The sequence below is a fragment of the Cebidichthys violaceus genome, unplaced genomic scaffold (genome assembly GCF_023349555.1).
Source record: "Cebidichthys violaceus isolate CVI_PGR_0920_01 unplaced genomic scaffold, fCebVio1.0.p SCAF_22, whole genome shotgun sequence".
Lineage (NCBI taxonomy): Eukaryota > Metazoa > Chordata > Actinopteri > Perciformes > Stichaeidae > Cebidichthys > Cebidichthys violaceus.
Window position 1 is genome coordinate 2,477,054 of NW_027176395.1, and position 13,154 is coordinate 2,490,207.

At 41.3% G+C, this 13,154-nt stretch overlaps 1 protein-coding gene across 1 annotated transcript; it reads left to right on the forward strand.

The window, feature by feature from the left end:
* The first annotated feature begins 753 nt into the window (after nt 1-753).
* Nucleotides 754-12,943, forward strand: LOC137877708 (transmembrane protein 87A-like). Its single transcript, XM_068717765.1, has 20 exons — nt 754-865; nt 1,742-1,799; nt 3,016-3,113; nt 4,357-4,473; nt 4,582-4,629; nt 4,795-4,836; nt 5,372-5,498; nt 5,613-5,674; nt 6,131-6,314; nt 6,409-6,508; nt 6,622-6,715; nt 7,989-8,060; nt 8,202-8,310; nt 9,021-9,079; nt 9,249-9,352; nt 9,442-9,518; nt 10,471-10,535; nt 10,670-10,722; nt 11,010-11,040; nt 11,195-12,943. The coding sequence occupies exons 1-20, from the start codon at nt 755-757 to the stop codon at nt 11,234-11,236; spliced, it is 1,653 nt and encodes a 550-aa protein (XP_068573866.1). The 5' UTR covers nt 754; the 3' UTR covers nt 11,237-12,943.
* Nucleotides 12,944-13,154: the final 211 nt, after the last annotated feature.

Here is a 13,154-nt window from a genome sequence, read left to right on the forward strand (position 1 = left end):
CATATTGTTTCAGTAAGGTTAGCTTCAATTTAATTAATGTGACCCAGTGACAGAACATCAATACCAACAATTATTACAACACATGTCAAATAGGACACACCTCTTCTAATTGGATTTTTAGTGCTTTTTAGATTTTATATTAATATTTTCATCTATCAAAAACTACACTGGCTAAATAGGACACACCTCTTCAAAAATTATTTTAAGCAAATGCTTCCTCCATTTTATATAAATATTTGTTCTAACAAAATGATTTACCTTGTTGAAGACTACTAATGTAGACTACTTTTGGTTCACAGCTATACATAATCTGAGAGCAGAAATACACAATACTTATATATTAAATATTAAAATTAGGGGTACTCTCATCGTATCTTAATAATACTACAATTACTCTGTCTGTATATACAATATTTTAGTTATTGTGGATTTTTATACTTTTTTACTTATGTAATATTCTTTACTGTTTTATTACTTCTTTACTTATTTATAATTGTCCGTTTTACTATGTCTCTTGTTTGCCTTATCCACTATGCTGCTGTAATTCTGTACATTTCGCCGCTGCAGGACTAATAAAGGATTATCTTATTTTATCTAATTTTATCTTAGTTTAGTTTCTATGACATTAGCAACATGCTAGTTGCCTTTCGAGCCTTCTGTCGCCATCTTGTGGTGACGCTGCGAACTCCAGCCAAACGCACCACGGAACTGAAAGGCGGATACGAGTCTGACCTGTACGGTAGTAGATGCGCAGATGAAGATGCCAGATGCACAGTCGCATCCGTTGTGTCTCCTGTTTTTTGCGTTGTTTTTCTGTCTCGGCACAGCGGCAGAGGTCTCCGTATGGAACGTGGAGATCAACTCGGTCAGTATTAACGTTACTCCTCCAACATGGACATTTTTGTTTTACGGTTATTACACAATCTTCAATAGCAGCTGTTAGCCGAGGAAGCTAACTAGCTCCTAGCATATATTTCGCTGTATAATCCACCTTTTAGTCACTCTATTCTTCTTTGACAGCTCTGGTTTTGCTTTTCTGACAATATAAACTTCTCATTCTGAATGAGCTGCCGGTAATCTGTCTCAATGTTGTGTGCGAGTGTGTCACAAAGGAAAAGGGCATCTACAAAAAGACATTGTTATGAAAAAGGAAGGCCATTCTGCCAGAGATAAACATGGTTAAGATAAGTCTTGACAGAAAGGGAAACATTTATCAACCAACCAGTGGTGGTGTAACAAGTACATTTACTCAAGTACTGTACTTTAGAGTAGTTGCATGAGTACATCCACTTTGTGCTCCTTTATACTTGTACTCCACTAGATTCCTGAAGTAGGTGTTGTACTTGTACTCCCACTAGATTCCTGAAGTAGGTGTTGTACTTTTACTCCAACATGTATTCTATAACTTTAAAGTTACTGGTTGCGTTGCACGTGAACATTAATAATACAAAATGTTATCAACAAATACATTATGAATTCACGAGCTACTCAGCAGATGAAGTAGTATAAAATTAGCCCCACATTTTACCAGCTTCAACATTAATATACATACATGCATAATATACATTAGTCTGCACAATAAGTACTTTTACCTAGTACTTTAAGTTTTATTTTGAAGCCAATTGTATTGTACTTTTACATGATTTACCAGCGTCAACATAAATATACATAAGGTACATGTACAACATACATTAGCCTGCACAATAAGTACTTTTGTTTTTTGTCTTTGTTGTGTTTTCAGACACAAGATGTTGTGTTTCGGAAGACGCTGTACACCAACACCACCATATCCATGAAGTGTAAGTCGTCCGACCTCTTCATCACGTGTTGTTTATGGGGCATTGCGTGATTTCTATAAATAACTACTATTCATTTTATTGAAATATTCCGATAGGAAGTACAGAGAACGTGTGTCTGATAGGTAGAAGGTGTGCTGTAACGCTCAGGGACGGACGGACGGTGTTGTGAGTCACTGGATCGTAGCACCCATCCTACAGGTGTTTATTCTGACACCTGTTGTCTTTTCAGTGTCAAACTCCACCCATCTGACTCCCAAATTAAAAAGCTAAAACAAACCACCATCAAAATCCATAAGTTGCATGTAGGTAGGCCAGGTAGTACGATACAGCCATGAGGACAACAGGAACAAGAGATGTTCTGTCCTCCGAGTCTCTTTACTTTTGAAAAAAAAAAAACAGTAGCTCGACTATCACAAGAACTCAAGAGTGTTGGGTTTAAATGTCAGCTGTGATTCACGCTCTACGGCTCTCATTGGCTGAACTCAAACGTATCAGCCGGATGTCCTGCAGCCTGCAGGGCAGATGTTCCTGAAAAACCTGAACCTCTTGGCACTGCGAACAAAATGTAAATTTCTGAAATGATTAAAACGTTTGTTGGTTAGCGTCTTATCTGCATCATACAGGTCTTTGTTCTTCTTTTTTTTTATTATAAGGAATCAGGAATCTTATCATTTTAAAGGTATAAATTCACCCTAAACTCTTAAACACAATGTAACTTTTATCTCAGGCACAATTTAATTTAGTGCTATAGCAGTCTCGCTAATAAGGCACTGTACCAGGCATAAAATAGATTATGATATTTTTAGCATATTTGCCATGGAGTTTGGTAGGAGAGAGAAGATACAATCTAACATTTGATAGTAAATGTCAGATTTTGTTGTTTGTCCCTCAGAATAAAAGACTATTTCTTCTGGCTAGAGACGTCAGGTTGCATCAGCATCCGCCAGACATAAAATGAGAAATCCTTCATTGTGTAAAGGAGGCAGAGACACCGATTCCTACTCCCACTGTAGACCAGGATGCAATGCAGCAACATGACTTGGGGAAATAGCAAAAGTCACCCTAGATGACGGAGGTTTGGGGGGGAAAGTATGTACAAAGATGAAAGTAGATGACAACACACTGAGTAAGTCCTGTAACAGCTGGGGTTATTAATAAGGTCTCATTACTGCCTAATAATCCAGAGCTCCTCCCTTTTTGTTTAATCTCCCTGCAGTCCAGGGTGACACAGCGTCATGTGATAAGAACCTGGCCTTCAACATCAGCTGGTACCTGCGCTCCTCTGTTTGCTACAATGAGGTCTTCAACACGCCCGTGAGTATTGACTTTTGGCTGTTGACGTCTGAATGTGACATGTGTATACATGTCATGTTGTAAAGGCTTTCCGTGCAGCTCAGAGATGTCGAGGTACTCCAAACACTTCACATATTTCCCTTTTTGTTCGTTCAGGTTCGCCTGGTTCTTTGTCAATTTGCACACGCGTTTGCGATGCTGTCGGGTTAGTCTGACTTTTCACCTCAAACAACTTTTCACCTCAAACGACTTCATCTGTTTCCCCTCAAAGAGATGCCTGTGCACACATGAGTAAATGCACCGCCGTACGTGTAGCGTAGTCTGGTTCCGGTTCTGACGGTAACGGCAGTATTTAAATGTCATGAATGCAACAAATATTAGAAATGTATTTATTCTGAGGGTTCAGGTTTTGCTGTCTCTATTTATTATGTTATAAAGTGGTTAATGGCAACCAAAGGCCAGGAAGTGTTTGCCAATTTCTAAAAATACTTGCCAATGGGCAACCCTTACTGTGGAGCCCTGGCATCAATTGCAATGTCACACTCAGGTACTGTAGATATTTTGGATAAAAAATTGGGCTTTGTGGATTTTGTGCAGGAAGCGTTTCTCCACATCTTCAAGCTTTTTAAGCTCTCTTCACTGTCAGGGAGTTCATTTCCTGGACTTTTCACCAGTTCAGTGGTTTTGTCTTAACATTCGGCATCAACAGTCTGTCAGTCAGAGCAGCTGGTGTGTTCCTGGCCTCGGGCTCCTCTTCCACCTCGGTGCCAGCGCTGGCTCTTTCTCCAGAGACGTGTCAAACAAACAGCCGCTGCTTCTGGCTTTGACGGGCTTCGCTGTTGTCGCTGTCTTTCTCGAAGCAGCGAAGATGCATCGAGGTCACCTGTAGCCTGACCACATTCATCCAGATGTGTCAGGAAAGTTCAGTGTCTTTTCAATTTGAATTACAATACGGTAAAGTTATCCAAATAGTACATTGTTAGTCAACAAACGGACTCTACCGGACCCAAATATCTAATTTAAACTCATTCGTCATCACTCAAACATCTGCACACTACCTTCCAGTTGTCATCAACGGTGCGCTGACGAGCCGATGTGCTGATCAGACGTGAAGCTTATCCACAGGCCTGCCTTCGTCTGCCCACACGTTTCACAAATATCACGCCTCGTCACGCCTGGTCCGGTGTAATGTTGCAGCATCTCGTAGAGAACGAACCGGCTTGCTCGGCGTAACTGACGTTCCGCCTTCTCTGTCCTTCTGCAGGACAACAAAGCCATGAACTTGTTCGGCATGGACCACATGTTGAAAGACAGCTGGAGTGGCTTCTACAGTCAGGGCTACATGTACTTCGACAACTGCTCCTATCTCTTCTTACCCAAGGTTTGTGGCCGAGACGGCGGTGTCGCCCCACTAACCGATGTCGATCATCGCCATGTAAATGCAGCGTGTGCAGTGCATACACTCACATGACTTTATCCTCTCACTTAGGTGTATTATGCAGACTTCAACCCATATCAGCCCCTCACCAGCCCGAAGGTGAGTCACTGATCTAGCTGATGTGAAAGGGATTGATAGTGCTGAGCATAGCATCTAAAAAATGTATTTGTGTATGTGTGTGTGTGTGTGTGTGTGTGTGTGTGTGTGTGTGTGACTTTTAACTCTATGAAGCATTGCTCACTGTGTTCTTTGTTCTGTGTTCAGAGTGACCCTTCGAATCAGAGCCTCTTTTGGTCGGACAAGCCGGTAAGACATTATTACTTTTTATGCAAAGGTCTTTCAATATATATATTTTATTTATTGGTTTATTTGATAAGGGACAGTGCACATCTGTAGTCCCAAGAGGCAGATGTTACAAAATATCCCTCTCAATAAGAACAGATTATGTGTTAGTCCAGTCCAGTTTTAATACAATGCCAATTTAAAGTAGCGCTAATGAGAGATGATCTGGCTCTTTACATTGGTATTTATTATTACTCTTGTGACAGTAGGCTGTGATCACAGCTATATCTGCTGGCTGTGGGTTGAGCTTTGGATGAAGCTGTGGCTCCGGCATCAACGGGGGTTATTGCGAAGGATATTAAATATGTCAGCTGTACTGTGACCGCTATAATAATAGAAGCGTTTGGAGGAACCCGGTGCTTCTATCAGACATAACGGATGTCATATCTTTCAGGGGCTTCGTGCTACGATGTCAAACCACGACCAGATATTGAGCTTGGCGTGTGAACATAAAGATTATAAATAAAGGAAGTACCATAACCGCTGTGATTCTCTGCAGGATATCAGCGCGGTGGCCAAAGCTTGGGGGGACAGTCCATATATGTTCATAGTGAGGGTGCGGCCTTTGTTCCACGGCGTTGAGGAAGACGACATCGGGGCCGAGCAGCTCAGCTTTGCTTTCACAAGTGAGAGACGCCGTTTCACTCCGAAACCGTCAGAATCTCTCACAATTAAAAGGAATACAAATCTGACAATTGAGAATTGAAAAAAAAGTAAGTTTTCTATTTTTATTTTCCCAGTGAAAGTTGAGATGAAGGGACCACATGACTACTCTTCTCCAGCAGACTGGCCCCTGATGATGGTATGTACACTACAATACGTAAATTGTGATGTATGTCATTTTATTCCATCCATATAGACAATGTGCATAGCAACATGTTCGGAAAAGCAATTTTCCATGATAATCATGGAGTTGTGATTATGAATGAGAGCAATAAACAAGAAGGCTGCCGTCCTGATGAAAACATCTGAGAGGAAACCGTTGGCCCTGCCAAACCTCCGCCAATCTTCTTCATCAGCAATAAGGAAGGCAACGAGTAATAGCCAATCAGAGGCAGCGTAGGGAGGGTCTTCGCGAAATGCGAGTGAGGAGGAGGAAATCAATGAAGCTATCGTGAATTACAAGCAACGCACCTGTTCATTTTCACCTAAATAAATGAGCCTGAATTGGACCGTATTGATATTGGTGACATTATTCCCCGACCTCGGTTATACAGCTTGACTGTGATTTCAAACGAGACTTTTCTCTCCGTCACAGTTCTTCATGGTCATGTGCATCGTGTACGTGCTGTTCGGGGCTCTCTGGCTCTTCTGGTGCGCCTGCTATTGGAGGGACCTGCTGCGGATCCAGTTCTGGATCGGTGCCGTCATCATCCTCGGCATGCTGGAGAAAGCTGTGTTTTACTCCGAATATCAGAGCATCCGTTACAAAGGAGACTACGGTTGGTGTATTTCATTTGTGCAGCCACGTTATTTTCTGTTTGCTTCAGTCGGATACAATCATCATTTTGTTTATGTGCTTTTATCTCGTCACAGTTCAAGGTGCTGTGATTTTTGCTGAGCTGCTTTCTGCTCTTAAAAGATCTCTGGCCCGAATCCTGGTCCTCATTGTCAGTCTTGGCTATGGCATAGTCAAGTAAGTTAAGACTTTTATTATACCAAATAAAACCCAGTAGTGGACTTGCTGCTTCTACTCTCATTTCAGTCATTTGTTTGAGTACTTGAACAGTTTTCCCCTCACTTGTTTAGGCCCAGGTTAGGTACCACAGTTCACCGGCTGGCAGCTGTTGGGCTTCTCTACCTGCTCTTCTCCTCTGTGGAAGGTGTGCTAAGAGTGACAGGCGTAAGTATCAATATTTAATAAACTCCAGCTGTCATTCTCAATATTTCTGATGTAGGACACAGTGACAGTTTCAGACAATTCATCCAAATACATAAAAGCTAACTATCCTCTAACCGCGCGAACATCTATGCCAAATATATTACATCTCTTTTTGGCTGCTTCACAATAAAAGTGTTTCGCATTTGAATGCTTTTATTGTGAAGCAGCAACAGTAGGAAATGTAGCTGAAGAGTGAAAAGTAAACCGAGAGGCTAATGTCAATGAGATCCAATTTAAAAACGGTAATGTCGGGTTTACATGCTGCAGCATCCCTCGTGTGTGTGTGTGTGTGTGTGTGTGTGTGTGTGTGTGTGTGTGTGTGTAATAATTCTAATTATTCATAATCAGTGTCACACAGCGAAGTTTAGTTTCATGGTTACCACTTAAAGGCAGCACAGTTGCATCGTGTCAGCTTTAGATGGCAGCGAGAGGCAACGTTTTTCATCAACAGGCTGCACAGGAAACGCTAATCTATACCAACCAAACCACCCAGTGAAGATTTATTGTTTCCAATGGATGAGAGAGGAAAGGGATTCATCACTAAGTGTGGCTCTCTCTCTCGCTGCTGTTTAGGAGACATTTTCTATTCCACTTCTAACCCTTAATTCATGATTTTCCGTGGCTGCGCATGACTTTCATCCAGGAAAATATAATGAGCCCACTGCATTTCAACTACTGCAGATGGGGACATTAGCTGTTGCAGCCTCCACAGTTTCATTGAAGCTGATAGCGGAGGTGTATTTTTACATAAAAATCTTGCCTGGCGCAGCTTTCAAGGCACTCAGTATAAATACAGTGGATTTGAGTAGAGAGAGAGAGAGAGAGAGAGAGAGAGAGAGAGAGAGAGAGAGAGAGAGAGAGAGAGAGAGAGAGAGAGAGAGAGAGAGAAAAGGTTATGCAGGGATTCATTCTCTGGGAGGCAGACAAGTGATGGTAATAGGGAATGACCTAATTGATGGAGAGTGGTATTCAAAAGCAGCCAAAGACACTGCAGCAAGTTCAAAAAAGATATGGAAACACAATGGTATACAAACACACAGGAGATCAGAAAGACGGTAAGAAGAAAGGAACGACGCTGTGCGGTTCGCCGAGTGCTTTTATGAGGCAGCTTCAAAGAGAGGAGACGTACATCTTCACCAGATCTTAACACAAGCTCATCTCATGTGACTTCACACTCTGCGCTCATGTTGTTGTCTCGGTTGTAAACTCTGACTCTCGTCTTGTTTTTTTGCAGGGTTTCTATGGGACGGTCGCCCTGGTGGCTAATCTCAGCCTCTCCCTTATTGACTCCTGCGTCATGTGGTGGATATCCTTTAACCCCAACCGGCAAAACACGGCCACTCAGAGCAAGTCCAGGGTTTGCATGTTCAGAAGCGCTGCAGATATCCGCTTTTGATTGTGGTTACTTGAATGCATATGCAGCGTGTTCTCCTTAACTTGCGTCTACATTTTCATCAGTCTGTCTCAAACCACTCGTCTCCTGAAGCTCCGCAGAAACATAGTGAAACTCTCTTTGTATCAGCACTTCACCAACACCCTCATCTTCTCCGTCGTCGGTGAGTAGCAGCGGCTCGAGTGGAGCTGTGCCTTCAATTCAGAAACGGCTGCTCCATTATGTGTTAGTTTGTTGTTTACAGTACTTCTGCATATGTGAAACAGTTGTGTAAGGTAGTTAACTATTCCTTTAACACGCACAGTATGTCCTGTACTGTTTCAATATATGCCCCTCATGCATTTGTATGTTTGCCCACCCTTTGGCTGGAATTTCCTCTTCTAATTTGTTCTCCACTGGTGAGACCGTGGATGTATCAAGAGAACTGGATGCTGCTTCGGAGGCGGCGCCGAACATGAAAAAGTTTGACTTCAGAGTATAAAATTTAGATGAAGGTTCCCCGGTTCTTCCGCACCATGGTGCCCATAGAGTTCAGCCTCGTTCTCAGGCTCATTTACATGAACAGAGGAAGGAAAATAACTTTTAAAACCTAACCTAATAGTTTAAATATGGGCTATTCAAGTTGAATTTAAGTATCCGCTAAGTTACAGACGTCTTTTTCTCAATGTACCTTTTATGGGGAGAAGTATTTTTGGGGCCCATAGTATCACAGGACGAACCCGGAGGTTGTAATTTGGCTGTTATTTACATTTTGCTTCAAAGCTCAGCGCTCTTGCTGGGGGCTTGAGTGGCACGTTTCCTGTGCTGTTTCCCATCATTTGCATATTGTTTACGGACATCAAAACAAGGCCGGTGTTTACTTTGTGTCCACAGCTTCCATCATGTTCATCATCTGGACCACCAAAGTCTTCAAGCTGGTAGACTGCCAGACGGTCAGTTTGTTTTCTGCTCTGTTATTGATTGATTATTGTTTTGCGTGTCCTGCGCTGTTCCCACCATGAGGTTTCTGCTTCTTGTTTATGCAGAGTGGACTCGCCGTCCAACCTGATAACATCATCACTCTTTTCTTTTCTTTTTTTATTATTTGTATCCCTTCCACAGGGTTGGAGGGACTTGTGGGTAGACGATGCCTTCTGGCGTCTCCTGTTCTCCACCATTCTGCTGGTCATCATGGTGCTGCTGCGGCCCTCTGCCAACAACCAGAGGTCAGAGTCCAGCTGGAGCTGATCCTGGAGCCCAAAAAAACATTTCTGTCAGTTCAAGTTGACAGTATTTCATTTGTTTTCTCTCTCAGGTTCTCCCATTCTCCTCTGATTGATGAAGATGATGACGAGGAAGAGGCCAAGGAGCCAATGCTGAGTGAAGCTTTTGGTAAGACTTTCATTGACTTTAGACCAACGAAGGCAGCGAGTCCCAGCCAATCAGAGGCAGAGTAGGGCGGGTCATGCTTTCGCCATAACCAGATCCGTAATTTAGCAACAAAGGACATCCTGTTTCTTTTGCTGTCTTTGACTGAAGAGTCTCTTTATTTATTTTGTATAGACCAAAATCACAAACTTGCCTCAGAGTGCTTTACTCTGTCCCGGGACCCTCACATCGCTAGAGAGCAACAGAGGAGGGATCCCTCTGTCAGGATGGACAGAAGTGTGATAGATGTCATGTGTACAGAATGAACAACATTACAGAGTCACCACACATTCAATAACAGCAGCAGTAGATATAGCAGAGTAATAATGATAAGAAAAGCAGTAATGGTATCGGTAATAATAATAGTTATGTGACTAATAATAATAGTAGTAGCAGCGGTTGTCATCGGGGCCACGGTCCAGATATAACCACGATCCATGGAAACCTGTGAGGAGAGAAAGAACGAAGACTCCCGGGAAGAAGCAAAGCTAGTAATGTGCATTAATGGGACCATAAAGTATCCTAGCATTAATAGAGCTCATTATTGTATGTAAATATAGTTTGGAGCTGCCTGAAGCCAAAAGGCAGGTTATATTTAGTGTGACTGGTTTATTGTAGATCCTTAGAGCCTTAAGGGCTGCAGAGATGTTTGTCACATTAAGGCACTAAATATGGAAACTCTTTAGTGAATATATTTAATATATTTAACCACTGGGCTTTGTTTTGTAATATCTGGTTCTACTGAGGCCATGATCTAAATCTGTCCACTCAGATATGTGGAGGACCGATTAATTGAGAAATGACATATAGAATGAATGGGAATTTGAATTATCTAGTTATGTTATAATCTTATTATTGGACGATGGATTTCTATCATTTGGCATTTTCGTTTCTTTTTTTTCTTTTTTTTTTTTAGAGGGAATGAAGATGAGAGGATCAAAGCCTGACTCTAATGGCTCCCAGAAACTGTTGAGTAAAGAGGTGAGTTCACTGTCTTCTGTCTACATCTACCGTTTATCCCCCCCCACGCACACACACACACACACACACACACACACACACACACACACACACATAACTTAATCATTTGTCATTTCTTAACTCTGCTTTGCCAGGATGAAGACTTAAAATGGGTCGAGGAGAACATTCCTACAACTGTTGCCGATGTGTAAGTAAAGTCAACTAAAACATTCACACTTGCTTTAAAACAAATATTGCGAGAATAAGGTATCGTGTTAAAACAATAATCCTTCTTACTTTGACATTGTTTCAGCTTATGTCAGTGTATTGAAGTAGCTTACAGTACCTGATCAAGGCCTATAAGAGATACTGTTAATACTCACATTGCAACACTTTTGAAGCACAAACCAGCTTTATAGATTATCTTAGAATACAGTTTGACTCTGAATGCATTCACTGCCTCCTCCTCTGTGTTTTTTTCTCCTCTCTATGCAGAGCTCTCCCTGTAATGCTCGATGAAGAAGAGGTAACGGCTCCTTTTACTCTCCCCCTGCTAGTCCCATGATTTCCAATCACACTTGTGTCTATTTAAACTGCTCCTGGTAATGACCTTTTACTGTGTTGTCACCCCACAGTCACATTACTGGACATGTAATAATCTGTGATCTCTCTCTTTCCAGGAAATCCTGAAAACCAAGATGGAGCGATCCAAAATGGAGTAGAAGTGAATGCGGGCAGATGATGTGAGACTGGAGAGGAAGCAAATTTCACTGAGGCAGCAATGAATGCGTTCTGAGTGATTACCAAAAAAAAAAAAAAAAAAAAAGGTGTGGGCAAACCCAACTGTTCTCTCCGGACATTTTACATTTCTATCTTTATTTCACATGTGTTGTGTAACACTGTAATGAGCTCAAAGAAGCTTGAATGGTGTGTTTGTATTAAGGCAAGACTGTGCAACCCGTAGTTGGATGGGTCGGCTTTTAACATCAGGGGGGGGGGGGCTGAAGCAATAACACAGCAGAGCACTATTTTACACTAATACAATATTTAAGAAACAATATTTTCCAGAAACCCGACGGGTGAAATTCGTGTGACTGTGAGAACTGAATTTATCGAGACGATGATTCGGATCCTTGTACGAATGGAAACACGGGCAGAAAAACCGTCAAGTTATTGTGCATAATAAGATTGTATTTAAACCAACACAGCTTTCGGACACTTGGACTCAAAGTTATCTTCAGCGATGTGCTGTGACACACACTGTAACTGTAGAAAACAAAAAAAAAATGCTGTTGTCAACAGGTGTTTTATTGCGTCACATATCTAATGGGTCACATGATTACATACATTTAATATATAGATGAGCAGGCGACTGTATGTTATGATTGACCATTTAGCCAGATAACTTAAAAACAATGCTTTTACTTAATCAGTGAAGCTGTCCTGAGCTCATTTCTTACAGCTGCACCAACAAATGATACATGTCTTATTGATAACACACGACTAACACGTTGGTGTCCGGCTAACTGAGTAATCCTCAGTAACTTACTGTTACTATGGAAACACGGCTGCATCAGTGGATATTGATACTTGAAGCATATCACAGTTGTCAGGGTAGAAAACACACTACATTTGTGTTTTGGGGGATTCTTGAGTTCACAAGAACGCACCGTTCTCTGGGTTGGGAGAATGTAACTTTATACTATCGTAAACACGGCGTCATCAGAAGAGTTGCACCAGATTACTTCTCTGGGATGTCATCTTCACACAGATCAGTTCAAGCAACTGAAAATATGACTCTAATATTGGTGATTTTCAAGCTTTTACTGACAAATGGAAGACTGCTCGGTCCTCAGCGAGAGAGGGAAAATGTATGACCCTTATTAAAAAAAAAGAATATTCCAGACCCGTTTTCACACAGAAGTAGTCACGAGTCTAGAATTAAGAATATTTATTGTAACATATTTAGCTTCTCACATAACAGCAGTGTTTTAGGTCCACTTTATCTTTAGCTACTGAATCACAGATTCCATTGATTCCATCGAATGCACATTTGATTGATGGAATGTATGTAATTCTTTAAGGTCCTCACCCGAATTCAGTAGCACAGGGTACATGCTAACGTTTTCATTTCCCCACAATTACAGATTCCTTTGAGCTTAACCCATTTACACTAAAAGTAATCTTGCCTTGTGTGGCAGAATTATATCCCCGTCCGTGTGCAACCTACTGCAGTGTGGATATTCTAAATTTATTAGTTTATGTTTTTTGTTTTTTTTTATATTTGTCAAAGTTGTTGTTGAGGATACCTTATTTTTAAGAGACTAAAGCCCAAATTTCTGGATGTGAGTCTGCATTGTAATGTGAAGCTGATGATATTGTATGGCTTTTTGCGTATGTCCTGCAAATAAAATTTATATTGAAACATGGTTACAGAGTCAGTTTTTGTGTGGTCATTTAACACAAATACATTTAAGGTGTTGGTGCCTATTTGTAAGCATAATGTACTGTTTGAGTTCTAGAATGCTATTTAATGCATTTTTTTAACCTTTTACTGTACTGTACTGTACTGTAATTATCCCCCCCCCCAAAAAAAAACAAACATTCTTATTTTTGACAGGTAAACTGAACTGTTTTCTA

Coding starts and splice junctions, on each gene's coding strand:
- LOC137877708 (XM_068717765.1), top strand. CDS start 755: ATGAAGATGCCAGATGCACAGTCGCATCCGTTGTGTCTCCTGTTTTTT. Junction 1,800..3,015: donor CACCACCATATCCATGAAGT/GTAAGTCGTCCG, acceptor ATCTCCCTGCAG/TCCAGGGTGACACAGCGTCA. Junction 5,499..5,612: donor GCTCAGCTTTGCTTTCACAA/GTGAGAGACGCC, acceptor TTATTTTCCCAG/TGAAAGTTGAGATGAAGGGA.